We start from the raw sequence: 27,802 nt of genomic DNA, 5'->3' as shown, positions 1-27,802 counted from the left end.
CCGGCCTCTTCCCCCCTCTGCTTTTTCTTCCCTGAGCGCCTCCCTTCCCCGGCTTGCTGCCCCCGCTGCCCCCTTCTCCCTTTCTCTTCTCCGAGGCAGGCTACACTCGTCTGTTACTTCTCTGTCACTGGTCCGTGGGCTACAGATGCCTGCAGTGCCCAGATTTCCACTTTGGCCCACCTCCCATCACCACCTGGACCTTGGTTTCCGGCAGAAGCCATTGAACGTTTCTGAGGCCGAGCCCAGCCCAGCCCCGTGGCCTGGACAGGCACAGGCAGAAGCCTGACCCCTGTTCCAGGACAGCCCACCCTCTCATGGCACGTGACAGCCGGATGCCAGAGTCCAGGTCAGGACGCCTGCGCCGGGACTGTCGTTGGAAAGGGCGTTGGGTTTCTTCCCCGTCGCTCCCACGCCCGGGTCCCTGCCAGAGCTCACACAGACCCTGGCTGGAAGACAGGAGCTCCCGCGCCGAGCAGGGGCACCTGGCGTTCCTGGAGCCCTGGCCACGCCCTTTTTCCTTCAAGACCCCGTGACCTAGACCAAGCACTCGGGCGCTGCCTCGAGGGTGGCAATCTCAAGGGGAGGACAGAGGCTGCCGAGTCCCCGGCCCCATTGCGCATCGCCCTGGCGCTTCCGGCGGGATTTGCTGCAATGGCTCCCAGCCCCACGGGAATATGGGCTCTGCCCAGGGCCTGGAGGGCCGAGGCGGGCGTTGTCAGGAGCCTTGGTGGGCAGCTGGAAAAGGCAGCTCTGCTCCCAGCCCCGCAGAAGGCTTGGTGGCTGCTGGCCACTGTGATGCCCTGGGCAGGCACTGGCTCCTGATGGCCTTGGGTGTGTGGCGTGTTGCGGGCCCAAGGGAGGCGCGTGTTGAAGCCCTGTCCCCAGGGTGTTTGTCTTGGTGGGTGGGGCCTGTGGGAAGTCATTAGGGATAGGTGAGGCCATGGGGTGGGCCCCTGTGATGGGCTAATGTCCAGATAGCGCCCCCCTTTTCCATGGAGGGTGTGGGGAGAAAGCCACCACAGCCAGGAGTCCTTACAGGGATCCCAGTTCAGCCCCCAGGACCGGGAGCCCCGGTTCTGTCATGTGAGCCGCCCAGCCGCTGTGGTTGGTCACGTCGGCCCAGGAGGGCTCAGGTTTGGTTCTGCAGGTGCTCGGGGCCTCCCACGAACCCTTCACCCGCCAGCGAGACACTAGCTGAGTCGTTAGGAACTGTCCAGCCTGAACTGTAGCTACGGGGGAAGCAGGTACGGGCACTTGTGTTAAATTACCAGTGGGTGCTTTGATTCATCTCAGTTCCTGTCTGCATCAACACGATACACGAAGGCGGGGGCAGGTGTGGGGGATTTTGGGTTTTATAGATTTATGTACCAATTACGGACCCTTTGTCACCAGGGCCATGGTGGGCTCAGACTGTTCCTTCTGAGTATTAGAAAAACATGCTTTTTAAAAAAAGATTTATGTACTTGAAAGGCAGAGAAACAGGGAGAGGGAGAGGGAGAGGGAGAGGGAGAGGGAGAGGGAGAGGGAGAGGGAGAGGGAGAGAGAGAGAGAGAGAGAGAGAGAGAGAGACCTTGCATACCCAACAGCTGGGGCTGGGCCAGGCCGAAGCCAGAAGCCAGGAGCTTCATCCTGGCCTCCCACAAGGGTGCAGGGCCCAAGCACTTGAGCCAACTTTAGTTCCTTTCCCTGGCCATCAGCAGGGAGCTGGATTGGAAGAGGAACAGCTGGGAATGGAACTGGCGCTCAGATGTAGAATGCCAGCATCACCCATGGCAGCTTAACCCGCTGTGCCATGGTGCCGGCCCCCAAAGGACGCTTCTTCCTCCAGACTCTTTACTTCCAGTCATCAGAAAAAGACTGAAAAGTGCAGCGTTGCAGTGTGTGCAGTGTGAAAGGCGCCCCCTTAATAATGACAGCCTTGGGCAGTGCTCCACGCGAGCGCTAAGTGAAACTGCAACTCACAGACCAGCGTCTCAGCAGAATCCCCTGGGGCTGGGAGGACGCTCCCCTTCTTCTCCCCCGCCCACCCATTCCCCACTGTCCTCCCCCAACACACGCCCTGGGCTGCTGTGATCCGTAGCTGTGTGGAGCACACGAATGTCGGGGAGGCCCTGTCTGCCCAGGGCTGCTGCCCGCCCGCTGTGTCCTGAGGTCACTAAGAGGTGCTCAGCCTGCTTCCCCGCCTCTGTTCTGCTGGGGAGGGGTCTCTTCCCAGCGTTTCCCAGCCTGACCTGCTCTCCCAGTGTCCTGCCCTGGCCCGCCCACCACCTCCTCTCGGTCCAGAATACTCAAGCAATAAAGGCCATCCTGTGCCACGAGGCCATGAACTTGCCACCCAGCCCCAGCCTGGCCTCCGTAGCCTCCAGAGACTTGCACAGGGGACAGTCCCCTTTCTGTGAGCCTCTGAACACAGCAAAACAATGACTCAGCAAACAAGGGTTCTAACAGCCACTGTCCAGTGAGCACCTGCTCGGGGCCAGCCACAGCCTGAAATGCTTTTCCTATTTCGTTGACTTTTCTCAGTAACCTCGTGGGACAGGTATTATTTCCATTTTGCACATGAACAGAGGCTCAGGACGTTCAGCCGCGTGTCCCAGGCCACACAGCTGACAGGCGTGGGTTCAAATCCATGCTTGCTGATCCCTGCACATACACTCTGACATGCTCGGTGATGAACAGACACCATGGCCTGACTCTGCCAGGCTCTGCGTGACCTTGATAGAGGTCTTTAACCTCTCTGGGCCTCAATCTCTTACCTACAAAGCGAGGACAATGCTATCTACTTTTTTTAGTTAAGCAGCATGGGATCTGGAATCACACAGAGCAGTGCTGGGACAGGGCACCCTGGATCTCAGGAATGTTAACTGCCTGCACCTCATTTCTGCTCAACAAGACTGTGTGTAGAGAGGGCTTTAACTTTAAAAAAAATATTGGTTTAATTATTTGAAAAGCAGATTGACAGAGAGAGAGGGAGAGACAGAGATCTTCCATTCACTGGTTCACTCCCGAAATGGCTGCAATGGCCAGAGCTGGGCTGATCCAAAGCTAGGAACCAGGAGCTTGTTCTGGGTCTCCCATGTGGGTGCAGGGGCCCAAGCACTTGGGCCATCTTCTACTGCTTTCCCAGGCCCTTAACAGTGAGCTGGATGGGAAGTGGAGCAGCTGGGACTTGAACTGGCGCCCACATGGGATGCTGGCGCTGCAGGCAGGGGTTTAACCTGCTCCGCCACAGGGCCAGCCCCACGTTCTTCCGATCCCTCTCTTGTGGCTTGCCGGGCACGACTCCTCTGGCCTCCCCAAGTGTCCTTGCTCTTTCTCCCTATGGCTTCCCTGCCTCTGTCAGCTTCTCCTTACTGTACCTGCAGACCTGAGACAAGCTACTCAGGAGGGGGAGTTTTGTTTTTAGGCCCCCTTGGTTTTGTGCCTGGTGAGGACAGAGGTGGCTCCATGGAGGAGCTGGGGGACAATGCATGGCCCCGCCTGGGGTGAGAGTGGGCATTCGTTTGTTCTGCCTGGAGTGACAGGCAGGGTGGGGGAGGGTCCTCTCACCCTGCCTGGGGTCACAGTGGTGTCCACTGATCCTGCAGAGTCACCCTGACCATTCACTCAGAAGCACGAACTCATAGACGTGAACTTGAGGGGTCAATGGCACCATCTAGTTTCAGCCTTTTACTCGCTGAACACATCTGTCTCCTCCTCACGGGAGGGTATCTGTGCAACCTGGTGTGTCTTGTACGGATGGGGGTCTGGCTCATCGTAAGTTTGAAGATACGATGGCTATATGGTCATGCATGTTCATGCGTGTGTGCATGTACCTATGCAGGGCATGTGTGTACAAGTATGTATGGCACATATGTGCATGTGTACATATATGCATGTGTGTGCCCTGTGTGACTCTGTGTGTGTGTGCGTGTGCGTGTGTGTGTGTGTGTGTGGTTGTTCTCCCCAGGGAAGGAGGTGGAGGGTTCAGATCTGACACTACTGAGCCACTGGAATATATCAGTAATGGCACTACATTCTTTCTGTATATTACTTCAATCATAATAAAACGTGTTTTTAGGACTATTTTTTAAGATGAAGAGACTGAAGCTCAGAGGAATTCAATACCTTTCCCAAGTTAATACAAGGGCGCAAGGGCAGGATCCCAACCAGCGGTGTCTGACTCGCAGGCCAATGCCCCAGGTGTCCCAGTGGCACCCGGAGCAGGGGCCTCCTGGGACATGGGCTCTGGGGTGGGAGGGGCCTGCATCTGTCTGCAGAGAATAGTGCAGTCGCGCTCGTTTGTAGACTCTGCCGCCCTCCCTCACCGTGGTCGTCCTTCCTTCCGCTCTCCACTCTCTTGGCCTGGGCACCATTGTCCCCACCACGTCCATCCGAGCTAGAGTCTAAAAGGGGAAGGGGTGGATCACAAGGCAGCAAGGGGAGCGTGGGTGTGGCAGCCCTGGGAGCAGGGCGGGGAGGGGGTCCTGGGCCCACCCTGGGCCTGCTCTGGGCCTGCCCTCTCTGCTCAGGGCCTCTCCCCGGCCCTCCTCGTGCGGCTCCCTCGGGGATGAGTCTCTGCCAGCTCGCTTGGGAGCAGGGTGGACACAGACCGGGCACTGACTCCCTACTGTGGGCTGTGCCAGGCCCAGGGGCAGCTGGGATTCTGTCCTTGGGGCTGACACTGTACAGGGCCAATCCTGGCTTTAGTTTTTTTTTCCACTTGAAACTTGAGAACCTGAGTCCCTTCTGTCACCGTCTTCATTGCTGTGGTGCTGGTCACCGTGGAGCCTTTGTAACTACAGTGTAAGTGGAAGGAGTGGCCAACTGTCACCTTGGGCCACCCCCTTCCCTGAAACCACACCGTAAGTGGCAGGAGTGGACAACAGTCTCTCACCTTGGGCCACCCCATGCCCTGAGCTGGCAGGCTGAGGCTGGGGGTGGAGGTGTCAGTCACTGGTGTCAGTGCAGATCACAGGAGTGAGGACAGAATCCAGGTCGGCAGGACCCACGGGCCTGTGCAGCACTTTGGGTCAAGGTGGGCTGTTCTAACAGGGAGAGTGATGGAGCCGGGTGCCTTGTGATCAGATGCCAGGTGGTGTCCATGCTACCCCCTGGGGCTTTGTCCACATTCATGCTGGATTTCTCCTTCTGAGAGCTTGAATGAGGCACTCTGGTATGGGATATGGGCATCCCCTGTGGCGGCTCGACCCACCGTGCCACAACGCCCACCCTGCGGCTGGTTTTTAGAGTTTGGGTGTGCATCTTTAAGTTCCCTCCAGGCCCTGGACCTGGGAATTATCCCAGAAAGCTGCCTCTCCTGGTTGTCACAGAAGCCAGGGTTGCATGGCCCTAAGTGGGCACTGAGGAGACCCTGCTGTGCATCCCTCGGAGGGGCCTCAAAGTGGCTGTGCCCCCTGCAATGCCGTAACAAGTCCTGGACAGGCTTTGGGCTTCCTTTCCGTACTGCCCGTGTCTCTGAGGACACGGAGGGCCCTGGGCTTGGGCAGTTGATGCTTTCACTGACATGGAGGCTGTCGGGGGAGTCTGAGCCCAGAGCAGCAGAGGGGCTGCCGAACGCGGGTAGCTCCAGGCCTCTAGCAGGGGTGGGGACCCTCTGGCCAGCTGGCCATGCAGGGCCCATGAAATCATTCAGTCTGGTGCTGCCAAGGCAACTGCAGGTGGGACTTGAACTTCAATACGTATCTATAGGAGGCCGGCGCTGTGGCGTAGTGGTTAAGCCGCTGCCTGCAGTGCCAGCATCCCATATGGGCACCGGTTCAAGTCCGGTCTGCTCCACTTCCAATCCAGCTCTCTGATATGGCCTGGGAAAGCAGTAGAAGATGGCCCAAGTCCTTGGGCCCCTGCACCCATATGGGAGACCCAGAACAAGCTCCTGGCTCCTGGCTTTGGATGGGTGTAGCTCTGGCCATTGCGGCCAATTGGGGAGTGAACCAGTGAATGGAAGACCTCTCTCTCTCTCTCTCTCTCTGCCTCTCCTTCTTTCTCTGTGTAACTCTGACTTTCAAATGAAAATAAATAAATCTTAATACATATCTATAGTGGCTACTTTTTAGGCTGATAATTTTGAATGGCCCACAAATGATGTTATAAATATCTAAGTGGTCCTTGGCAGAAAGCAAGCTCCCCCAGACCTGGCAGAGCCTCCTGGAGAGGGACCCTTTTTGGGAAATGGAGGCAGCAGGACACACCTTACGCCTTGCAGTGAGAATCAGCCCTGAGCTCGTCCTAGGAGAGGATCTGAACTATGTGCACCACCAGTTTTCAATCCTGTTTGAGTATCACCATCACTTAGGAATTCAGGAAAAAATACAGTCAGATCCCGGGGACTGCTCCCCTAGAAGACACCAGTTCATGCGGGGTCTGAGCAGGGCCTTGGAGTCTGCCACGTTCACGGGTCTCCAGGCAGTTCTGATCTGCAGCCAAGGCTGAGAACAGGGATGGAGCTGAACAAGCACGTGTTGGACTGGTGTTGCGGCACAGTGGGTGAAGCCACCCGTGAGAAGCTGGCCTCTCATATTGGAGTGCTGGTTCAAGTCCTGGATGTTTGGCTTCTGATCCAGCTCCCTGCTAATGCACCTGGGAAGGCAGTGGAGGATGGCCCACGTGCTTGGGGCCCTGGACCCACATGGGAGACCTGGATGGAGTTCCTGGCTTTTGTCTGGTCCAGCCCTGGCTGTTGCAGTTATCTGGGGAGTGAACCAGCAGATGGACTATCTCTCTATGTGTCTCCCTCTCTCTGTTGCTCTGCCTTGCAAATCAATCAATCTATCTACCTTTAAAAAATCAATAGTCTTGCTTCTCCCTGTAATTTCCCTACAACGTATACCTGTGTTTAGAGACAGGGTAGCAGGTGGGGCCTGCACTGCTTGCGGCTCCCACGGTTCGGACCCCAGATTGTTCTCTGCAGTGCCGCTGTGGAAGGGCTGTCTTGCCTGGGTGCTGCCCGCTGGGCGTGGCCAGGCAGGAGTCTCTTCCCGTTGCCTGGGTGAAGGTTGGGTGTCCTTAGCAGCCTCCTCCTCCGCACCTTGCCTGCCCGAGCTGCTGGGTCTCATGGACATATGGACATTCACGGCCACTTTTCACTCCTCCCCCCCCCCTTGCGAAATCCTTTGGATCCCATACAGCGGCTGCCCCAGACAAGGACATCATCAGCAATGATATGAGCCAGGGCCAAGCCAGACTGGGGCAGTGGGGTTGAGTCCCAGCTGCTGCCTTCTGGGGCCTGGGTGGGGACAGTGGCAGGCTGGCTTCCAGAGGGAGACAGGTTCTCTCAGTTCCTGAGCTGGGATTTGTTGCTCAGCCAAAGGGAGTTGGCACACATCCTGCCCTGTCCCCAGGGAGCTGCCAGGGGCTAGATATATGGGCTCTACTCCTGATTTTATTTTTTTCCATTTTACTTGAAAGGCAGAGAAACAGAGAGATAGAGAGAGATCTGCCACCTGCTGGTTCACTCCCCAAAGGCCTGCAAAAGTCAGTCTCCACAAGGATGGCAGGGACCCAAGTACCTGAGCCCCCTCTGCTGCCTCCCAGGGTGCGCATGAGCAGGAAGCTGGGTCAGAAGTGGAGGAGCGGCTGGCGCTGTGGCTCACTAGGCTAATCCTCCACCTGCGGCGCCGGCACCCTGGGTTCTAGTCCCAGTTGGGGCGCCAGATTCTGTCCTGGTTGCCCCTCTTCCAGGCCAGCTCTCTGCTGTGGCCCGGGAAGGCAGTGGAGGATGGCCCAAGTGCTTGGTCCCCTGCACCCGCATGGGAGATCAGGAGAAGCACCTGGCTCCTGGCTTCGGATCAGTGCAGCGCTGGCCGTGGTGGCCTTTAGGGGAGTGAACCAATGGAAGGAAGACCTTTCTCTCTGTCTCTCTCTCACTGTCTAACTCTGCCTGTCTAAAAATAAAAAATAATAATAATAATAATAATAAAAAAGAAGTGGAGGGGCCGGCATTTGAATCACGCACATCGATATGGGATACGGACATCCTGAGCAGTGACGTAATAACTGCTGTACCAAACACCTGTCCTCTGCCTTTGACCTGTGAGGACAAAGGAATCGCCTTTACCCTCAGCCAAGTCACAGGAGAAAGGAAGCGAGGCCCCGGGCAAGAGCTGACAGCTGTCCCTGTAGGCTCGAGGGGGCCTGGGAAGAGGCTGGCAGGAGTCAAGCCTCAGCCACAGGACCCTGAGACGGCCGAGGGGGTCAGAGGCACGCTTGTTTGCCCAGCTGAGAGTGAGGGCCATGGACTTCACGCAGGCCAAGGCAGGTGCACCCCGAAGGAAATCAGGGGAGCCCATGTCACTCAGAGTTCCTCGTGGGACTTCAGGGCAGTCAGTGTGGGGCGGGGGAGAGGCTTTGGAGAGCAGACACTGATGCAGACAACACCCCGAGTCCCGCCTTCCCTGACACCGTGGTGACCGCAGCCCAGTGGCGAGGAGTGGGGGGAGGTCTCACTGACACTGACACCCTTGTACCTGACTCTTCCTTCGAAGGCTGGAGGCAGATGGGAGAGTCCGGGGCTCCCATGTGTCCCCGCGGAGTGCCTTCAAACGCTTTGTTTTGACTTCTCTCTGGCCTCCCCACAGGTCCCTGGATGTCACAGGGCACAGCCCTCTGGACCTGCAACGACTGTGGTCACACAACAGCGGCTGCCCCTGCACAGCCCCGCAGGTGCCTTCGCCACCCTGGACATGGGTACCCGTGACGATGCCTCCCCGGGTAAGGGTGCTGAGGGGACCCGCTTGCTGGTGTGTTCTAGGTGGAGGGTCTTCACCCTTAGGACCCAGGCTCTGTCTGGGGGAGGAGCCTGTAGTCACATGGCTCCCTGGCCTGGGGCGGGGCTTGGAGCATTCCAGCAATTTGGCCTGAGCTTTGCCTCCACTCTCAGGGGGCAGGGTGTGCTGGCTTCTCGCAGGACTGGTGCCGTTCTGGGGCCAGAGGTGTGTGCCTGGGCAGACCATGAGGGCTGGGGCTGGGGCAGGGTGGCGGTCTCATTTCTTTGGCCCACGCAGGCGGCTAGCAGCCCCTTAGCATCAGCAGCCGGGACTCCAGGCCTGGCCCTGCCCTTGTGGGTCTTGAGTGTCACCTGGGAAGGGAGGGCCTGGGCCCTGCCCTGATGGACAGCGTGCTGTGGACTGCAGAGCTGCTGAGCCCTGGAGCGGCTGGGCACCACTGCAGGCGCTTGGCCCTTGGGCCAGAGACCCCGAGGGGCAGAGGGTTCTGGGGTGACAGCATTGGCAACTCAGTCTGTTCCCTCGCCCTGGCCTGGGCGGGCTCTGAGGTGCGGCTGCCCCGTGGCTCTGTCCACAGCCAAGGTTGTGGCTCCTGTGGCCGTGTACTGTGGCAGCATCCCTCGGACCAGCGCCGGGCCTCACGTGCTGCCGCTTGGAGGCGCCAACCCCTGCCTGCCTGCTCTTGGAGAAGGTGAGACAGTGACTCGCCGAGGCCCGAGGCTCTCTGGGGGCCTTGGGAAGAGGATGGGGCTCCAGCTGGCCACTGCCCAGCCAGGGCCATGGTCATGGGGGAGCCTCACCCTAGGGGAGGAGCTGAGTGTCGGAGGCCAGGGCTTCTCAGGCCACGGTAGGTGAGAGCTCTGGGTGGCTTTCAGCAGGTGCTTCCAACTCTCCACTTCAGGAGTAGGGGTGGACAGAGGGAGGCCCCGGGGAGCAGGCAGTGGGCCTGTCAGCACGCGCCAGGCTCTGCAGGGCAGGGCCTGGGAGGGCATCCAGCCTCGCTTCACGCCTCGTTCCACTCCGTGACTTTCTCTTTGGCTTTGCAGAGCTGTGGTGCCCTGGCCCTGGCTGGAGAACCTGCTGGTTCCCTCCCTGGCCCTGTTTCCTGCCAGCCTCCTTATGGGCCTGCGGCTGGCCCAGAGTCCGGCTTTCCTTGGGACTGGTGCCAGCTGCAGTTCATTCTCTGCGGCCGGGGCCCCAGGGTCTCAGAGCTTACGTGCGGGGCGTCCAGGAAGAGCTGTGTGTGAGCTGCTGGTCAAGTCCTCCTGCTGCTCCTTTTCCCAGGACCCCTTGGGCCCAGCTCAAACACCACCACTGCACAAGGGCCTCCCACGCCCTCCTTCCCCTGCCGGTGCCCGGAGCGTGGGCTTGTCACTCTCGTACAGCATATCTCAGGCAGGCCTTGCACTGAACTGCCCAGCCTTATTCCTTTCCTGCATTGACAGTCCCTTAATAACAGAGTGTGCCTGCCTCAGCTCCGACTCCCCCCTGCCTGTGCAGGCCTGGCCACTGGTGGATGCTTGCAAATGTGTGTTGAACGAGGTCTTGGATGGACTTGAGTCCACCTGAGAGGGGTCTGCCCTGATGGCCTGCACTGCTCTCTCCAGTCTGTCTGGAATCTCCCAGGTACCAGGAGCGCTCCACGAACAGGCTGGGTCCTGGCGACTGGCGATGTGGTCCCTGGGCAGGGGCCTCTCCTGAGTGTTGACGGCCTCCCTCTGTGCTCGCTCCCCTTTTGGTCCCTTGAACCCCTGAAAGGCGGGCATTGTTCTGGTTAGGCCTCCACAGACCCCTGGAGACAACGAATCAGCTCTAGGAGTGGAGGACTGGGGTCCACCAGGCAGCCAGCGGAGGGCGCTGGTGCTGGTGCCACCCCGGGCCTCCACGCCGCTGTCTCCCTCAGCCGCCCTGCAGCCTGTGCCCAGCGTCTTGCCCAGCAGCGGGAAGCCATCACAGCTCCGGAGTGGACCTGCGGACCCAGGCAGCCTCAAACTGGACACCCCCTCACAGGGCTGGCAGGCCAGGAACGGTCACCCCCAGAGCCTCGGGGGCCTGTCTTTGGGGCCTCATCCCCTGGCGCCTCTGCCCTCGCTGGATTCAGAGGCCAGCAGTGTGGCCCGGGACACCACCCAGATCAAGGACAAGCTCAAGAAGAGGCGCCTGTCGGAGGGCCTGGCAGCGTCTTCCCAAGGTGAGCCCTGGCCCCTGCCCACCTGCCCCAGGTCGGGGATCCCAGGTGACAGCAGGTGACCTGAGGGCGTGCTGGGACCTCCGGGGTCGGTCAGCGGGCACCTTCTCTGTGGCGGGCTGGCCTTCTGGGTCACCGCAGCAGCTCCCAGTCAGCTCCCCTCCTCACCACCCTGGCCCCCTCTCTGCTCCCTGGGGACTCTTCTGAAACAAACCCTCCTCCGCCACTCCCTCTGAGTGTGCTGCAAACCACCCATGGCTTCGGAGGACCAGGCCCCCAGCCTCACGCGCGTCTGTGCCACTTTCTCCCTGTGGCCTCTTACTCTGTGGACATGCGGACCTTCCAGTCTTTGGAGCATGTGGGCTCTTTCCAGCCTGGGGTTTAGAACCTGCTGCTCCCCACCCCCTCCATTCCCCACCCCACTGACCCCCACCTTATCCTCCTTCCAAAGCTCAAAAGCCTCCCTGAGTGGGCCCCCCGGCCCCTCCCCCCAAGTCTGAATTTGTCCCACCTGATGTCCTCTCGCTCTCCTTCAGTTCTCGGCACGGTTGGCATTTGTGTGTGCACTTGAGTTGAAACCTGAATTGTGCACTTGACCTTAACCTCCAGGAGGGCAGGACCAGGGTGAGGCACAGTTGCGTGGCACCCAGCAGGCTCCCACGACGTGGTTGCTGCATAGATGAACAAAGGGCCAAGCAGCAGCTGCTGTACACCGTGCACTTCTCTCTCGTCTGCAGCCGGGGGACAAACCAGTCAGCGCCATGCTCAGTCTTAGCCCTGATACTCACGGGCTCCGGGGCTCTGAGCCAGACAGTAAGCCTGCAAGCCTCAGTTTCCTCCTCTGTGAAATGGGGATACAGAAGTCTCCCCTTATCCTTGAAGGGTGTGTTTCAAGACCCCCAGTGCGTGGCTGAGTCCCCACCCCCACCTGAGCCCTGTGTACAAGGTGTCCCAATCAGAGCACCTGGGGTCGATTCCTGGCTGCCCCTCCTGACTCCAGCCTCCTGCTCATGCAGACCCTCAGAAGCGGTAGTGACGGCTCGAGTGCTTGAGTTCCTGCCACCCATGTGGGAGATCTGGGTTGAGTTCGGGGCCCTCCTGGTTCTGGCCTAGCTCGGCTCAGTCCTGGCTGTTGCGGGCACTTGGGATTTCTTGTTCTCTATCCAAAAAAAGAGCTTTGTTTGGGGCAGAGACTTTGAAATCCATGCACAATTTTTCCTAATATGCATTTTCCGTGAACTTTTCAAGGACACGTCCAAGGCTTTTTTCTGGACATTCTGTTTCTTTTCCCAAAGTTCCAAAGTTTACAAAGAACTGGGGTGGGCCAGCCCCACGTGCAGGTGGGAAGGGGCTATGGCTTCCCCAGGACTGGCAGGTCCCTCGGTGTGTGTGGAGGGCAGGTGTCTTGGCCCTTAGTACAAGTGCTGCTGCCGTCACCACCCTCCTGGAGGAAGCTGACCTGAGAGGCAGTGGTGATGGCTCACATAATTGGATTCCTGCCACCCTCCTGGGAGACCTGGGTTAGGTTCCCTGCTCCTGGCTTGAATCACTGACCTGGGCCCATTGCAGGCATTTTGGGGATGGGAACTGTCTCTTTTTCTTTAAGATTTATGTATTTTACTTGAAAGTCACAGTTACATGCACACACACATACAGAGAGAGGGAGAGAGAGAGGGAGGGAGGGAGAGAGAGAGAGGTGTCTTCCATCTGCTGGTTCACTCCCCAGATGGCTGCAATGACCAGAGCTGCACCCATCTGAAGCCAGGAGCCAGGAGCTTCTTCCGGGTTTCTCACATGGGTGCAGGGGCCTATGCACTTGGGCCATCTTCTGCTTTCCCAGGCATAGCAGAGAGCTGGATTGGAAGTGGAACAGCCGGGTCTCAAACCGGCACCCATATGGGATGCTGGTGCTGCAGGCAGTGGCTTTACCTGCTATGCCACAGCACCAGCCCCTGTCTCTGCTTCTTAAAAAAAAAAAAAAGCTGGCGCCGTGGCTCACTAGGCTAATCCTCCGCCTAGCGGCGCCGGCACACCAGGTTCTAGTCCCGGTCGGGGCGCCGGATTCTGTCCTGGTTGCCCCTCTTCCAGGCCAGCCCTCTGCTGTGGCCAGGGAGTGCAGTGGAGGATGGCCCAGGTGCTTGGGCCCTGCACCCCATGGGAGACCAGGAAAAGCACCTGGCTCCTGGCTCCTGCCATCGGATCAGCGTGGTGCACCGGCCGCGGCGGCCTTTGGAGGGTGAACCAACGGCAAAGGAAGACCTTTCTCTCTGTCTCTCTCTCTCTCACTGTCCACTCTGCCTGTCAAAAAAAAAAAAAAAAAAAAAAAAAAAAAAAAAGCAACAGTATCATTTTCCCCCTATCAGCACCGATATTTGCAAATATAATCCCCTGGGCCTCCTGCCCTCTGACGGCCTGGGTGAGGCTGCCCTGTGAGATGGGCTGGGGCTGGATCAGGGAGAACGGCAAGTGTGGTGGCCTGTGTTTGAGATGACGCCAAAGGTGTCCCCTGTGTCAAGGTAGCAGCACCCCAGTCACCAGCTGAAGAGGAAGAGGGGGATCTGCTGGCCCCTGTCGTGTGTTGGGCACTTGTGTGCATTTTGTGCAAGTTCTGTCATTGACTCTGTGCAGATCCATTCTGCAGAAGAGTGCATGGGAGCAGAGAGAGAGAGAGCGTGGCGGGCCAGGGTCACACAGGTCCTGGCCAGGGCCTGCACCTGTCACCTCACTCCCAATCTAGCGCTGACTTTGGATTTCTCTTCCCACTCACATTGCTTCTGAGCTTTCTCTTGCTTGCTTTTTTCAAAAAGGTTTTATTTATTTATTTTCACTGTATTTGAAAGGGAGAGAGAGAGAGAGAGAGAGAGAGATCTTCCATCTACTGGTTCACTCCTCAAATGCACACAGGGCTGGGCTCACGGGGCACAGTCCAGGTTTTCCACAAGGGTGGCAGGGACCCAGCCACTTCCCAGGGCCTGCAGCAGCAGGAAGCTGGAGTCAGAATGGAGCCAGGAGCTGAACAGGCACTCACTGCAGGCTGCGGGCAACCCGGCCAGCGTCCTCACTGTTGCGCCCTGGCCTCTGAATTTTCAGTGGTGACTTGTGGGGAGCAAACCGGACTAGACTGAGTTACTGGAATTAAGACTTATTCTATGCATCTGCTCTCCCACAATATGGCGCTGGGAGAGAAGTAAACAGCTTCCGCACAGCTGCCTCCAGTTCAACCAATAAACTGTAGGACTTGCTCCTGATTGGAGAGCAGCGTACTCGGCGTGTGGGCAGCCGAGTTGGGATTGGCGGAGGAGGACTATAAAGGAGGAGAGAGACGGCATGCACCAGGAACATCTAAGGGGAACATCTAGCTGAAGGAACACCTGTGCAGCCCCCGAGAAAGCCGGCCGGCGGTGTGCCGCTCCCCTGCGGAAGTGGGGAATGTGGCCAGGGGGAACTGCCCTTCCACGGAGGTGGAAGGGTCGGTAGCCAACCCGGGAAGAACCAGCAGCAAACCCGGGGAGGGCCGAGCAGACGAAAAGAACAGCGCAGGGTCCTGTGTCGTTCCTCCACGAAGAGGGGGAGCGACATAATGGTGCCGTGACTCGGATATGAAGCCTAGGCAGGGCTTAGTGTTGCTCCTCCACGAAGAGGGGGAGCGACAGTGACTGATTGGTTCCTGCTCCTAGATTTCCCAGCAATGGGAAAGGATGCTTGGTACTTCTGGGGTGGGGGTGCAGGTGGGAGGGAGGCCTCTTTCTCGTTGTCTGCCCCCCCAGTACCCGTGCCCTGCTGCCATCATTGGACTCCCTCCTTTCTCTACCTCCTAGGACTAACTCATTCCCCACCCCCACCCCCACCCCCGAGCAGCCTCCCTGGACCCTGGGGGCGTTCCCCTGAGGAGCACCATCCTGCGTGCCACCGGTCAGAGGCTGCTGAGGGTGCCCAGGCCGATGCCTCCCATCCAGAGCATTCCCACCACGCCTGAGGCCAAGGAGAGGGAGCTGGACCCGCCGCGGAGCTGCCAGGGTGCCCCGGAGGTAAGGTGGTTCCCCTGCTCTCAGCCTGCCCTGCGGCTTTTCACCCCACAAGGTCCAGGACCTCTGAGCTGGGCTGGGAGGCTGCCCGGCGGGGAGGGGCTGCACAACCAGCCTGTCTCAGGCTCGGTGGTCCCTAGGCCTCCTCTGGTATAAATGCCCCAGAATTCCACCTGCTTTGGGCCTTCTGCACTGTAAGCCAGTGAGGGTGGCAGAGAGGAAAGTGTGCTGGGTTGAGACCAAGACAGGGGCCCTGGTTTCTGCTCGGGCCCTCCCTGGCTGTGTGGCCCCGAGCAGTTACTTCCCTCTCTGGGCCCTAGTTTACGCCTCTATAAGACTAGAGGTTTGGACCACGTGGTTGAAGGTCCTAGGATTTTTCTGGAATAAGAGGAATGGAAAAACAATTGCTAACAACAAAAGGGCCAACCAGTCTTCTCCTCTGGAGTGGCGAGGAAGTGAGGCGTTTTCAGGTGTCTCGGGGCTATAGGCCTGGAAAGAGAAGCCGGGGGACCCCTGCCAGCACCCTGCCCCCCGGGGGCTCCTGGGAGAAGGCGCCACCCTGGAGAGGTGCCTGGGAGGTGAGCATGCAGCCCACAGCTCTCGCCTCTCCCCGCCCCCAGGTGCAGATGTCCCCGCAGTACCTGCATTGCAAGGATGAGAAAATGCGGAAGTCGACGGCAGGCGCTGTGATGCCGCCCATCCCGAAGGCTGGGCTGCCTGCCAGGGCCGCCTCCTCCACGCTGGGCTCCCTTCCTGGCCCCTTGTCCCCAGGCCAGGCTGTCCTCGCGGGGCTGGGGGCCCCACGCACCCGGTAAGAGCCCCCCATCCAGCTGCCCTTGCTGTCGTCTCTCCCTCTGTCCAACAAGACCCGCTTTTGCTCATCGTGGCTCAACTCCATGCTAGGGCCAGACTGTGGGGCGCCGGGCGTGGGAAGGGCAGGAACCTGGGAGCCCACAGCCTTGGGGTAGGGAGTGCTTCTTTGACGCTTGGCTCCCGCATGCTGGGTGTCCTGGCAGCAGCCAACAGTGTCTCAAGCCTCTGTCTTCTCCCGGGTTCCGGATGACGCATGTGATGGCTGGAGTAATGGAGAAAGCACACATGCATAGCATGGCTGCTGTCTGTTATTTCTAACCCCTGTTCCCGTCTGTGCGGGTGAGGGGTTGGCTGTACCAGGTCTGAACTTATAAAGCGGTCCTTGTCACCACGGAGGCCTGGGGAGTGATGGGGTAGCAGCCCTGGCTGCGGGGCTGTAAGTGGGGCAGGCATCACACTGCTGTCAGGCTGGGCTGACGCTGGGGCAGGTGTGTGAGTGGGTGTATGAGAGAGGTGTGCACAGGTGCTCGCAGCCTCTGACCCTGCTCGGTCAGTGTGGTCACGGTCAGGGTCCTACAGCCACTTTACGGTCCTGTGTTGTTGTTGTTGTTTTAATTTATTTGCAAGGCAGAGTTACACAGAGGGAGACACACACACACGCACACACACACACACACACACACACCCCACACACACAGATCTCCCATTGGCTGGTTCACTCCCCAGATAGCTGCAATGACCAGGGCTGGGCCAAGTTGAAGGCGGGAGCCAGGAGCTCCATCTGGGTCTCCTACATGGGTGCCGGGGCCCAGAGAGCTGGACTGGAAGTGGAGCGGCCGGGACTCCAGCCTGCGAGCATAAGGGATGCAGGCACACGGCACAGCCGTCCTGCTTCTTGGGGGACTGCCTTGCCGAGTCGCCCCACTTCTCCCCACCCTCCTCCCTCTCTGACTCCCCTGCTGCTTTCGCTCTGTCCAGGTGCATGCCTGTGTTCTCCAGCATAGCTGGGTGTGTGCACCTGCTCCTGGGTGAACGATCTCTCCACCGCCCTCGCCTCCCTACCCCTCCCTCACCTCCACACAGGTCGTGGCAGGGCGCCTCTCTTGCATCTCCCGTCTGGACCCTGTGCCTTGCCTAGACGCCTCCTTCCCTCCTGGCTTTGCACCTGCTCCTCCCCTTGCAGGCCCTCAGTGGTTGGCCTTTCCATGGCTGCCCATCCTGGAACGTGTTCCCATCCCTGGACTGACCCCCGGGGCCGGCAGCTGAAGGAGGAGTCTCCTTAGTCTGACCTTCAGCTCAGCCCAGGCTACCCCTCTGCACTCTCCCTCCTGGCTGCTCTGCAGGAGCCTTCACCTCCAGACCCCTAGGATGCGTCCTGGCCTGAGCATGGCCCCTGCCCATCCTTGCATCCCCAGTGTGAGCCTCGCACCCCTTGACCTGGCCATTCCGTCTCGACTGTTGCACAGCCACACTGGCGCAAGGGTGGCAGCAGGGGACGGGGCTGGATCTGCACAGTCCCCACCCCACCATGTCCAGCCTCTGGACCACCTGCTCAGACCCCTCCATTATTTTATTTAAATTTGAATCAATGAGCTTTAGTTATTTGCATGCACTCTCTTGTTTTTACATTTTTAAAAGATTTGTTTATTTATTTGAAAGTCAGAGTTACAGAGAGGCAGAGGCAAAGAGAAACAGAGAGAAAGGTCTTCCATCCACTGGTTCACTCTCCAGATGACCGCAACAGCCAGAGCTGTGCCGATCTGAAGCCAGGAGCCAGGAGCTTCTTCCAGGTCTCCCACATGGGTGCAGGGGCTCAAGGACCTGGGCCATCTTCCACTGCAATCCCAGGCCATAGCAGAGAGCTGGATCAGAAGTGGAACAGCTGGGACTTGAACCGGCACCCATATGGGATGCCGGCCCTGCAGGTGGTGGCTTTACCCTCTATGCCACAATGCTGGCCTCTACATTTTTTTTTTTTTTGTTATTCTGCCATGTTTAAACCTCATTCCCTTCCTTTACCTAGAGTGTAACAGGACAGGGGCCGTACCCAAGAATCTGTGTGCTCCTGCAGTGCCCAGCCTGGTGCTGGCATGGCCTGGTTCCACTGCAAACATCTGCCCATTTGCTGTCTGACCACGGCACGGGTTTCTCCCATCAAACAGCTGAGAAGGATGCTCTGTTACCATTTCGTTCATTCATTTATCCCCCCATCTACTAACTTAAAAGCTACTAAGCACCCACTATGTGCCAGGTGCTGTGGAAACAAAGCCAAAATACCCCATCTGCGGTCTTGGATCGCACAGAGATTTACAAGTAGCAGACTGAGCCCAGTCCAGTGGGGAGCGTGGGATGGGAGGCTCTTGCCCGTCCTGGAGGGAAGCCTGGTAGGAAATGGCCCGCGTCATGCTGGGAAGGCTTCTCAGAGGAATTTGTAAAAAATATTTTTTTATTTATTTGAGAGGCAGAGAGAGAGAGAGGAGAGAGGAGAGAGAGAGGAGAGAGGAGGGGGGGGGGAGAGAGAGAGAGCTCCCATCCTGTGGTTCTCCCTGGCTCACATCAGCCAGATCTGGGCCAGCCTGGATATGGGATTGGGGGACTCAATCCAGGTCTCCCACGTAGGTGCAGGGACCTGACTACTTGAGCCATCTTGAGTCTCCCAGGGTCTGCACTGGCAAGAATCCGGATTGGGGAGTGAAGCTGGAACTCCAACGCAGTGAGCCATCTTGAGTCTCCCAGGGTCTGCACTGGCAAGAATCCGGATTGGGGAGTGAAGCTGGAACTCCAACGCAGGCACTCCAGTGTGGGGCGTGGGCACCCCAAGCGCCATCTTACTGCTAGGCCAGATGCCCGCCCCTTCTCAGAGGAGTTCTGAAGGCTGAAGGAGAGTCTGTGAGACTCAGAAGAGGGAGAGACAGAGAGAGAAGAGGCTGAGGCCCTCCAGGAACTGATGTGGGTGCCCGTGCACCTGTATCTGCAGGGGGTGCCCGTGTGCCTGTATCTGCAGGGGGGTGTCCATGTGCCTGTATCTGTAGGGTGTGCCTATGCGCCTGTATCTGCAGGGGGGTGTCCGTGTGCCTGTATCTATAGGGTGTGCCCGTGTGCCTGTATCTGCAGGGGGTGCCTGTGCACCTGTATCTGCAGGGGGGTGTCCGTGTGCTTGTGTCTGCAGGGGGTGCCTGTGCACCTGTATCTGCAGGGGGTGTCCATGCACCTGTATCTGCAGGGGGGTGTCCATGCGCCTGTACCTGCAGGGGGTGCCTGTGCACCTGTATCTGCAGGGGGTGCCTGTGCACCTGTATCTGCAGGGGTTGTCCATGTGCCTGTATCTGCAGGGGGTGTCTGTGCACCTGTATCTGCAGGGGGTGCCCATGTGCCTGTATCTGCCAGGGGGTGCCTGTGAGCCTGTATCTATGTGTGAGGCACTGTGAGGCAATCAGGGCCGAGGGCCTCGTGCACTCAGCTGAGCATGAGCTTTGTCCCAAGGGAATGTACCACCACGGGCTTTTTGGCGTGGCAGTAGCATCAGATCAGATCTAGACAGGCCACTTTGGGGACTATGGAGTGGCTTGGGCCAGGATCGTTGAGGTGGAGGTGGTTGCAGGAACCCAGGAGAGAAACCCTGGGTCCGATTAAGACAGAGGCAGGGGGTCGCAGGGGTGAGGAGGGGTGGGTGGGGCCTGGCCCAGCTGAGTGGGGGTGCTGGGCACCATGCTGGGGCTCCTGCATCAGCAGCTGCACAGGTTCTGGGACCTCCGTGGAGACAGGGAGAGGGGTGGGGGCTGCGGGGAGGCCACTGTTGGGCGGGTGCAGCTCGTGGGGCCCTGGGCATGGACATGACAGCTGGTTGGCTGGCGCAGGAGGGGCTCTGGCTGGAAACTGGCTCGGCTGCTGCACCCTGGCTCCCTGGGCTGGGGAAGAGGCATAGAGCTTCTGTGCAGTTCTCCCGGGGGGCGGGGGGGAGGGGCTGGACCTCGGCGTGGAGAACTCAGAGGCTCTGATGGCCAGGGTCGCTCTGAGTTGTCTCCAGGGAAGGGGCAGTGAGGGGCTTCCTCAAAGCGGGAGGAAGGGGCCGCACCTAGGAGGAGGGGCTCACTGTCGGCTGTCTGAGCCCTGCTCCATGAGGCCACAGGGGCCAGGGTACGCACAGGGGCTCCCCAGCTCCAGCTCCTTGGTCCCCCTCCCCAGCCAGTCCTGTTAGCACGGTGGGCAGGGGCAAGTTTCCGTGGCCCAGACCTAGGTCAGGGGAGCCATACCCAAGAGGCTGTGCCTTTTCCAAGGGTGGCCCCGAGTCCTGGCTGCCCAGGCCCCGTCTGAAGCTCAGTGCCTCAGTGTACCTGGGGTTCCCTGACCTCCACAGCCCCCTAGGATCAGGGTCTTGCTGGCTATTCTGCAAGTGTCCAGGCCAGACCGCAGGAGGTTGTGTTCGGGGCCCTTGGCTGTGGCCTTGCTACTCCGTCCCCGTGTGGGTCCCCGGCCCGCAGAGCTGGTCTTCCTGGAGACCTAAGCTCCTCAGAGTCTCGCCCACACGGGGCCTCGTACTGCGCTGTGGAATGAGTCAGTGGCGCTTGTCACCTCAACAATCATAGTTCCAGCCAGTGCCAGGAAGGTCCCCCTCCCTTCCTGCACTGGGACTGAGTTCCAGAACGAAGCAGTGATTTCCCATCACAGCAGGGGGCGGGGCAGGGTGGGGCTGTCATCAGGAGGAGGAGGAGGACTGTGTCGGGGTCCCGGAGCCCCTGCAGGGTAAGGCGGCTTGCTGAACCTGAACCCGGTGTTGCAACCTGGGGGGCAATTTTCCCACCTCTGCTGCAGCTGGGCGCTCTGTGCAGGCCTGAGAAGTCCCAGTGGGGGTGGCTGGGTGGGGCTTTCTCTAGGAAAGGCAGCCTGGGGAGTAGGCGGGCCCCAGAGGCAGACAATGGAGCTCCGTACGGTTTGCAGAAGGAGCTGTGTGTCCTGTAGCACTGAGCCCTGGCTGTGATCCAGGGACAGCAGCCACCTGTGTCCCCATGGTGGTGCCTCCCTGCGGGGGAGCCGCCTGGGCTCCTCACCACCACCCCCCCCCCCCCGCCAGCTTTTGCTGTTTCTCATAGAACTTTCTTCTCCTCTGCGCTTTTCAGATTGGTTCTGGAGGATGGGCCCCAGGAGAAGACCCCCAAGTCTCTGGGTATGTATCCTCCATCCTGCCCTGTGTCGTGGAGTAGGAGACCCCAGGAGAGCTGAGCGCTGGTGTCCAAGACCCCCTGTTTCACCAGCCCTCCTGCGCTGGGGGCGGCAGCAGGCTGGGGGCGGGGCGGGAGCGGAGAGAAGCAGCCATCAGGATGCCTAGATGAGAGATGGTGCCGTCTCCTCCCATGGATGCGGTTTAAATGGCGGGAAACAGGGCCAACCAGGGTAGGAAGCAAGGCTGGTGGGCGGGGCAAGAGGCTTTTAAGAAGGGCCGAGCCACCCCTTCTGGGTGTGATGATCTAACTCCGTGGAGAGGGGGCTGGGTGGGGGGAGTGGAAGCTGAGCCTTGCACCTGGCCAGGGCTGCACCTGTTCCCAGACTGGGGGAGCCCAGGACCCTGAGCCCCGGCTGCTGTACTGCAGGAGGGGCGGACGCGCAGGGCCGACTTCCGGGCAATCATCCCAGCAGTGGACCAGTTGGCCACGGGGGAGGCTGCAGCCCATGGGCCCCGGGATCAGGGCAGGAAGCTGGGCGCAGGCAGGCCTGGCACGGAGGCTGTGGCAGCTGCTTGTGTGCTGCTCCCGGGGTGACACACGCTGGCACCTGACATGTCCTTGAAGAGCTAAACCTAAGAGCCTGAGTTTGGGCAGGTGGACACCATCACCAGGTGCTGGGGACGGGGCAGGCTGTACACAGGAAGGGCTCTCGTGGGAGGGTCTGCAGCTGGGGCACCCCCAGTCTGTAGCAGTCCTCAAGTCCTGGCCCTGGCCGATTGGCCCCCGGTGGTCTGTGCCCTCTGCCCTGCTTCTGGGGGGTTCCAAGCCTCCTTCCCTGCTCTGCAGGACCCCAGCCTCCTGCAGCCCCCGAGCATGGCCCCCATCCCAGGGGACTCTGGTGTGCAATTTCACCCTAGGAAGGTGAGCTCCAAACTTAGCGAGCGGAGAAAATGAAGGAGTTTAAGGACAGCACCTTTCAGCCGCCGGGATTGGGAGCTGCACCAACAGGGGGCGGTAGCGTGGCTGCTCTGGCAGGGAGTTGGCATTTTCTGCATCACAAAAGCTGCCCCCTGTGACACGAGCGAGCGACTAGGACAAGTACTGGTGCCTTCTCTGGCTCCCTTCAGCTCTGCTCTTTCTCCCAGGCCCAGCCTGGTATAAAACGCCCCGTGGGCCCCCGACTGCTCTGCGTAGCTTGCAGTCCGCGTTAGGGTCCCAGGAAGCAGCCAGACGCTCCCAGGTGACCGCTCTGCCGGCGTCCCGTCCAGCCCCCCCCCCCCCCCCCCCCCCCCCCGTCTGGCAGGAGGAGGGCGTCGGGCCTCACACAGCCCGGTTCCCGCCTGCCCTGCTGTCCTGTGGAGCCCGTGGAGCCCCGTCTTTCCCCACCAGGGAAGCGCTGGGCAGAAGTGAGGGCTGAGGCCTTAGGCGGTTAAGCTGCAGCAGGCACAGGGTGCAGGGCCAGCCCCGGGGGCGCTGGGGGTCCTCAGCTCCCTTCCTGCTCTTGTCTCCTCAGTACCCAAAGCTTTGGCCCCACCCATCAGAGACGGGTCAGCCACCGCCTCTCAGAAGCCGGCCTTGACTTCATCGCAGTCTGCTCCCGCGCTGACAGGCTTCTCCTTCAGCTATGCCAAAGAAGCCCACCCCCTGCGGAAACAGGAGGACCCCAAGGAGACCAGCACTAAGGTACCTGGGAGGCCAGGGGAAGAGGAAGGCGGGGTCTGAGTGGACCCCTGCTGAACACCAGCAAGTTTTTAAAATACGCAGGTGTGGCGCCCCCTAGTGGACAAAGGGAGTTGAGCAAGGAGAGCCAAGGCAGCCTCCTCAAGTACTTACGGCCCAGACCCTGCGGAGGGATTTGGGGTGGGGTTTGAGGAAGGGAAGAGAAGCCTGGATGGGGGTGGGGTGGGGCTGGGTGAAGGGAGGAGCCCGAGGGTTGCTGAGGGGCGGGGAGGGGGAGGAGGAAGGCTGGAGGCGGTGACACTGGGGTCAGAAGGAAGCAGGTGTGGGGACGGCTAGGGGGTTAGGTGACCTTGAGTTGACACCGGTGGCAGCCGGAGCCTGGGAGGCTGACAGATCCCTGGAGCTTCTAAGGTGACCTCGGGGGTGGCTTCCTCCCTGGGTTGGGGTGAATCCAGTGGAGCCTGGACAGTGTCTTCTGTGGGGCGCCTTGCCCGGTCTTGGGGGCAGAGATGCCCAGAGGCCTGCCCCGCGCGTGCACTGTGTTGGAGACAGGCTCAGTGAGGGCATCAGATCCTGGCATAACAATAAAGCTCCTTGCAGCTCCCCCCCAGCCCCCTCCCCAATGTGGGCAGATTCCGGACCTCCTGCCACCCCCTCCACACCCCCTGCAGCTCAGCCTCCAACTTCCCGTTTGTTATTAGCTGTCTTTCATCTTAAGGAAATTCTTTTTTTTTTTTTAAAGATTTGTTTTTTATTTATCTATTTGAGAGATAGAGTTACAGTGAGAGCAGAGACAGAGAGAGGTCTTCCATCCACTGGTCCACTCCCAAAATGGCTGCAAAGGCTGGAGTTGGGTTGGTCTGAAGCCAGGAGCCAGGATCTTCTTCCTGGCCTCCCACACAGGTGCAGGGGCCCAAGCACTTGGGCCATCTTCTACTGCTTTCCCAGGCCATAGCAGAGAGCTAGATTGAAAGAGGAGCAGCTGGGACTTAAACTGGTGCCCATATGGGATGCCGGCACTGAAGGCGGATGCTTAACCTACTACACCGCAGCGCCGGCCCCGGAAACCAAACTCGTGCCACGTCCCCCTTCACATCCTCTCCGGAGTCCACTCCAGCAGGGCCCAATCCCCACTGAAACTGCGCCCGCCGAGGTCACCATGACCTTCACATTCCCGAATCTCAGTCCTCAGTCCTCGAAGAGGGAGAATAGGTGGGTCCCTAAGGCTAACGGCCTTGACCTTGTGCCAGATCCACGTCACCATCTCCAAGTCTGCCCAGGAGAAGATGCGGCTGAAGCAGATGAAGGAGGCGGAGGCGTTGCGGAGGGCCAAGGAGCCGGAGCCGGAACGGGCGCTGGCGTCCCAGAGCCTGGGTTCCCGGGGCACCGCAGTGAAGGAAGGTACTGGGGCTGGGGCGGGGTCCCTCGGCTGTGGACACTGCCTGGCCAACTTCTTTTTAAAATTAATTATTAGCATTATTTAAGGATTTGCTTTATTTCTTTGAAAGGCAGAGAGAGAGAGAGACGGTGGCGGGGGTAGGGGGGGGATCGTCCATCTGCTGGTTCATTTCCACAAAAGAGCTGGTCCGGGCTGAAGCCAGGAGCCAGGAATGCCATCCATTTCTTCTATGTGGGTGCAGGGGCCCAAGCACTTAGACCATCTTCTGCTGTTTTCCCTGACCATTGGCAGGGAGCTCCGTCAGAAATGGAGCAACCGGGGGTTGAACTGGCCCAATACGGGATGCTGGTGTTGTAGGCAGTGGCTTAGCCAGGTGTGTCATGTGTTGTAACCTATTGTTTTTAAATTTTATTTTATTGTCCATCCTCTGGACTTACTCCTCAAATGCCTGCCCCCAACAGCCAAGATTGGGCCAGGCCAAAGCCAGAAACTTGGAACTCCATCTGAGTCTCCCACGTGTGTGGCAGGGACCCAAGTATTTGAACCATCACCACTGCCTCCCAGTGTGTGTATTTGCAGGAAGCTGGACACAGGGAGTGGAGCAGCTGGGACTTGAACCAGGCACTCCACCATGGGATGGGGCTGTGCCAAGGCGAGGTTTAACCATTGCACAAAATGCCTACCCCTGCTTGGCCAACCTCGGAGGTTGAGGGCTCTGTCCTTCAAGACAAGGCCGCCTACAGCTCCTCACCTTCCCATCCTGAGACTGGACAGGGAGCTGCGTTTGCTCTCCCGGAGCCTGCTGATGGGGCTGTGTCTCCAAGGGGCCTCCGGGGCTGGGGCGGGCCGAAGTAGCTCAGGACTCTCTCTGCCTCCACAGGCCTCCTTCCACTCCGGGGCAGCCGGACGCAGTCCGTGCCTGCTGGGATGAGCAGTGCATACAGAAACATGGGCATCGCCCTGAGGAAGCGGGCCAACCGGTCCTCACTGCCCAGCATCCTGGTCAGCAAGCAGGAGCCCAGCTTCGCCCGCCACGCTTCAGGTGGGACCCAGACCGGCTGGCTGGACGCGATCCCTCTGCCTGGGCTGCCCTGGGCTGCTCTGCTTCTGCCTGTAGCCTGTGTTGGAGTAGGCAACAACCCGAGCTGGTGGTCACCTTGCCAGAAAGAGGACTGAGGCTCAGGCTCATCTGGGGACCAGGCTGGGGACCCAGGATATCACGCCTGGAATCGTGGGTGGCTGGCAGGCGTGGCCGGCTGGTGCGGCATGTCCTAGAGTCGTCCGCAGAAAATAGCATGCATAGGGAATCTCTCTCGGGTAAATAGATGATTTTGTAAGTAATTCTTTGTTGACCATCAGGGGAAGAAGAGGAAGACAGGCAGATTCAAATCCAGCTTGCGGGGAGGTGGTGAGAGTTTGCGAATGCTGGATTTTTTCTTATCTCCTACAACCTAACCTGTCTGAGCCCTGACTTCTATGCACTCACTCACCCACCCACCAAACACGCTCGGTTTTAACTACGAGACACAGATGACAGACAACACCCGCTGGAGAGTCATCAGCCAAAGCCTTAGTCGCCATGGCCACCTCCACCTTGGGTGACCTTGGGTGACATTGAGAAGAAGAAGGGAGGGGTCTGGGCAGACCTTTATTTCCCACCTGTTGCTTTGTAGTGTGTGGGGCTGGGTGGGGCTGCTCACAGCCTGGCATTGGAGGGTCCTACGGTTCCATGGGGGCACCTCAGGGGAAGTGCCAAGGGACGAAGTGGGGACCCTGTTCCCTGTCCACCAGAGGAACTTCTATTTTGTCTTACCTTTTTATACCCTGGGCATACATGCAAGATTTCATGTGAAAAGATTTTGCTACTGTAAAACTTTTTTTTTTTTTTTTTAAGATTTATTTATTTTACTTGAAAGTCAGAGTTACAGAGAGACAGAAGATGAAGAAAGAGAGAGAGAGAGAGAGAGGTCTTCCATCTGCTGGTTCACTCTCCAATTGGCCGCAACGGCTGGAGCTGCGCTGATCCGAAGCCAGGAGCCAGGAGCTTCCTCCTGGTCTCCCATGTGGGTGCAGGGGCCCAAGGACTTAGGCCATCTTCCAGTGCTTTCCCAGGCCACAGCAGAGAGCTGGACAGGAAGTGGAGCAGCCAGGTCTCTGGCGATGGGATGCCGGTGCTTCAGGCCAGGGCGTTAACCCACAGTGCCACAGCGCCGGTCCCTGGAAAACTTTGGAAAACCGTCCACCTAGTTGAGAGCGGGATGTGGTGGACATCGGTGGCCGAGCAGAGCATGATTTTTGGCACCGTCCCTAATATCCACTCACTTCCTTTTCCAGCCCTTCTGTCCTTTAGACAGCGCTAGGCAGAAAGTCTTTCCTGTGTGCTGATATCTTCTAACAACGCCCCGGGGAGCTGGCTGTCATTCATTGCTAGAGTGTTTCATTGTGAGTGTAAATTTCTCCCATACTCAGTGACAGATAATATTAGTCTACCAGTTACGGCAGTGACATCCAGTTCCCTTGAAAATAAGTTTATTTAGGATTTGAAAGGTAGAGAGCTGGCAGAAGGCAGTTGTGAGAGTGGGAGCTGAACGACTGATCCTGGGAAATACTGCTCTATCTCCACCCACTGATTCTGCAGGCCGCAGAGCTGAGACCCAGAGACACAGGCTCACCCAGGGTCACCCAGGGTCACCCAGGGTGGAGGTGGCCGTGGCAACTAAGGCTTTGGCTGATGGCTCTTGAGCGGGTGTTGTCTGTTACCCGTGTCTCATAGTTAAAACCAAGTGTGTTTGGTGGGTGGGTGAGTGCAGAGAAGTCGGGTCTCAGCCGGCACCGTGGCTCACTAGGCTAATCCTCCACCTTGCGGCGCCGGCACACCGGATTCTAGTCCCGGTTGGGGTGCCGGATTCTGTCCCGGCTGCCCCTCTTCCAGGCCAGCTCTCTGCTGTGGCCCAGGAAGGCAGTGGAGGATGGTCCTGCTTGGGCCCTGGGAGACCAGGAGGAAGCACCTGGCTCCTGGCTTCGAATCAGCGCGGTGCTCCGTCTGCAGCAGCCATTGGGGGGTGAACCAACGGAAAGGAAGACCTGTCTCTCTGTCTCTCTCTCACTGTACACTCTGCCTGTCAAAAAAAAAAAAAAGTCAGGTCTCAGACAGGTTAGGTTGTAGGAGATAAGAAAAAAATCCAGCATTCTCAAACTCTTACCCCCTCCCCGGAAGCTGGATTTGAATCTGCCTATCTTCCTCTTCTTCTCCTGACGGTCAACAAAGAATTACTTAAAAAATCATCTATCTGTTTACTAGAGAGAGATTCCCTATCCATGGCTTTACTTCCCAAACGCCTGGGATGGCCAGGGTCAGAGGTCAGGGGTCTGGATCCAGGAGCTGGGAACTCAGCCCAGGTCTCCCACGTGGTGGCGGGAACCCGGTTACTGGAGGCATCACCACGGCCTCCCGGGGTCTGCACAGCAGGACCAGAGCCAGGAACTGGACCCCGGCGCTCTAAGGGGGGGGGGGTGCTGCAGGTGTCTTTTTTTTTGGACAGGCAGAGTGGACAGTGATGAGAGAGAGAGAGACAGGTCTTCCTTTGCCATTGGTTCACCCTCCTAATGGCCGCCACAGCTGGTGTGCTGTAGCTGGCGCACCGCGCTGATCCGATGGCAGGAGCCAGTAACTTATCCTGGTCTCCCGTGGGGTGCAGGGCCCAAGGACTTGAGCCATCCTCCACTGCACTCCCTGGCCACAGCAGAGAGCTGGCCTGGAAGAGGGGCAGCCAGGACAGAATCCGGCACCCCGACCAGGACTAGAACCCGGT

At 59.0% G+C, this 27,802-nt stretch overlaps 1 protein-coding gene across 3 annotated transcripts in view; it reads left to right on the top strand.

The window, feature by feature from the left end:
• TOGARAM2 (TOG array regulator of axonemal microtubules 2) overlaps positions 1-27,802 on the top strand; it is a 59,622-nt gene that overhangs the window by 5,726 nt on the left and 26,094 nt on the right. For all 3 annotated transcript variants that reach the window (XM_051839916.2, XM_051839897.2, XM_051839920.2), the window contains exons 2-10: positions 8,577-8,709; positions 9,301-9,414; positions 10,627-10,914; positions 14,770-14,939; positions 15,557-15,747; positions 20,867-20,913; positions 22,425-22,594; positions 23,842-23,992; positions 24,871-25,032. In XM_051839916.2, the coding sequence (XP_051695876.2) occupies positions 8,682-8,709; positions 9,301-9,414; positions 10,627-10,914; positions 14,770-14,939; positions 15,557-15,747; positions 20,867-20,913; positions 22,425-22,594; positions 23,842-23,992; positions 24,871-25,032 (1,321 nt within the window). In that variant the 5' untranslated portion in view covers positions 8,577-8,681. The remainder of the gene's footprint in view (positions 1-8,576; positions 8,710-9,300; positions 9,415-10,626; positions 10,915-14,769; positions 14,940-15,556; positions 15,748-20,866; positions 20,914-22,424; positions 22,595-23,841; positions 23,993-24,870; positions 25,033-27,802) is intronic.

The sequence above is a fragment of the Oryctolagus cuniculus genome, chromosome 2 (genome assembly GCF_964237555.1).
Source record: "Oryctolagus cuniculus chromosome 2, mOryCun1.1, whole genome shotgun sequence".
Lineage (NCBI taxonomy): Eukaryota > Metazoa > Chordata > Mammalia > Lagomorpha > Leporidae > Oryctolagus > Oryctolagus cuniculus.
The sequence above is the reverse complement of the archived record's forward strand: the minus strand, read 5'-3'. Positions and strand labels throughout refer to the sequence as shown.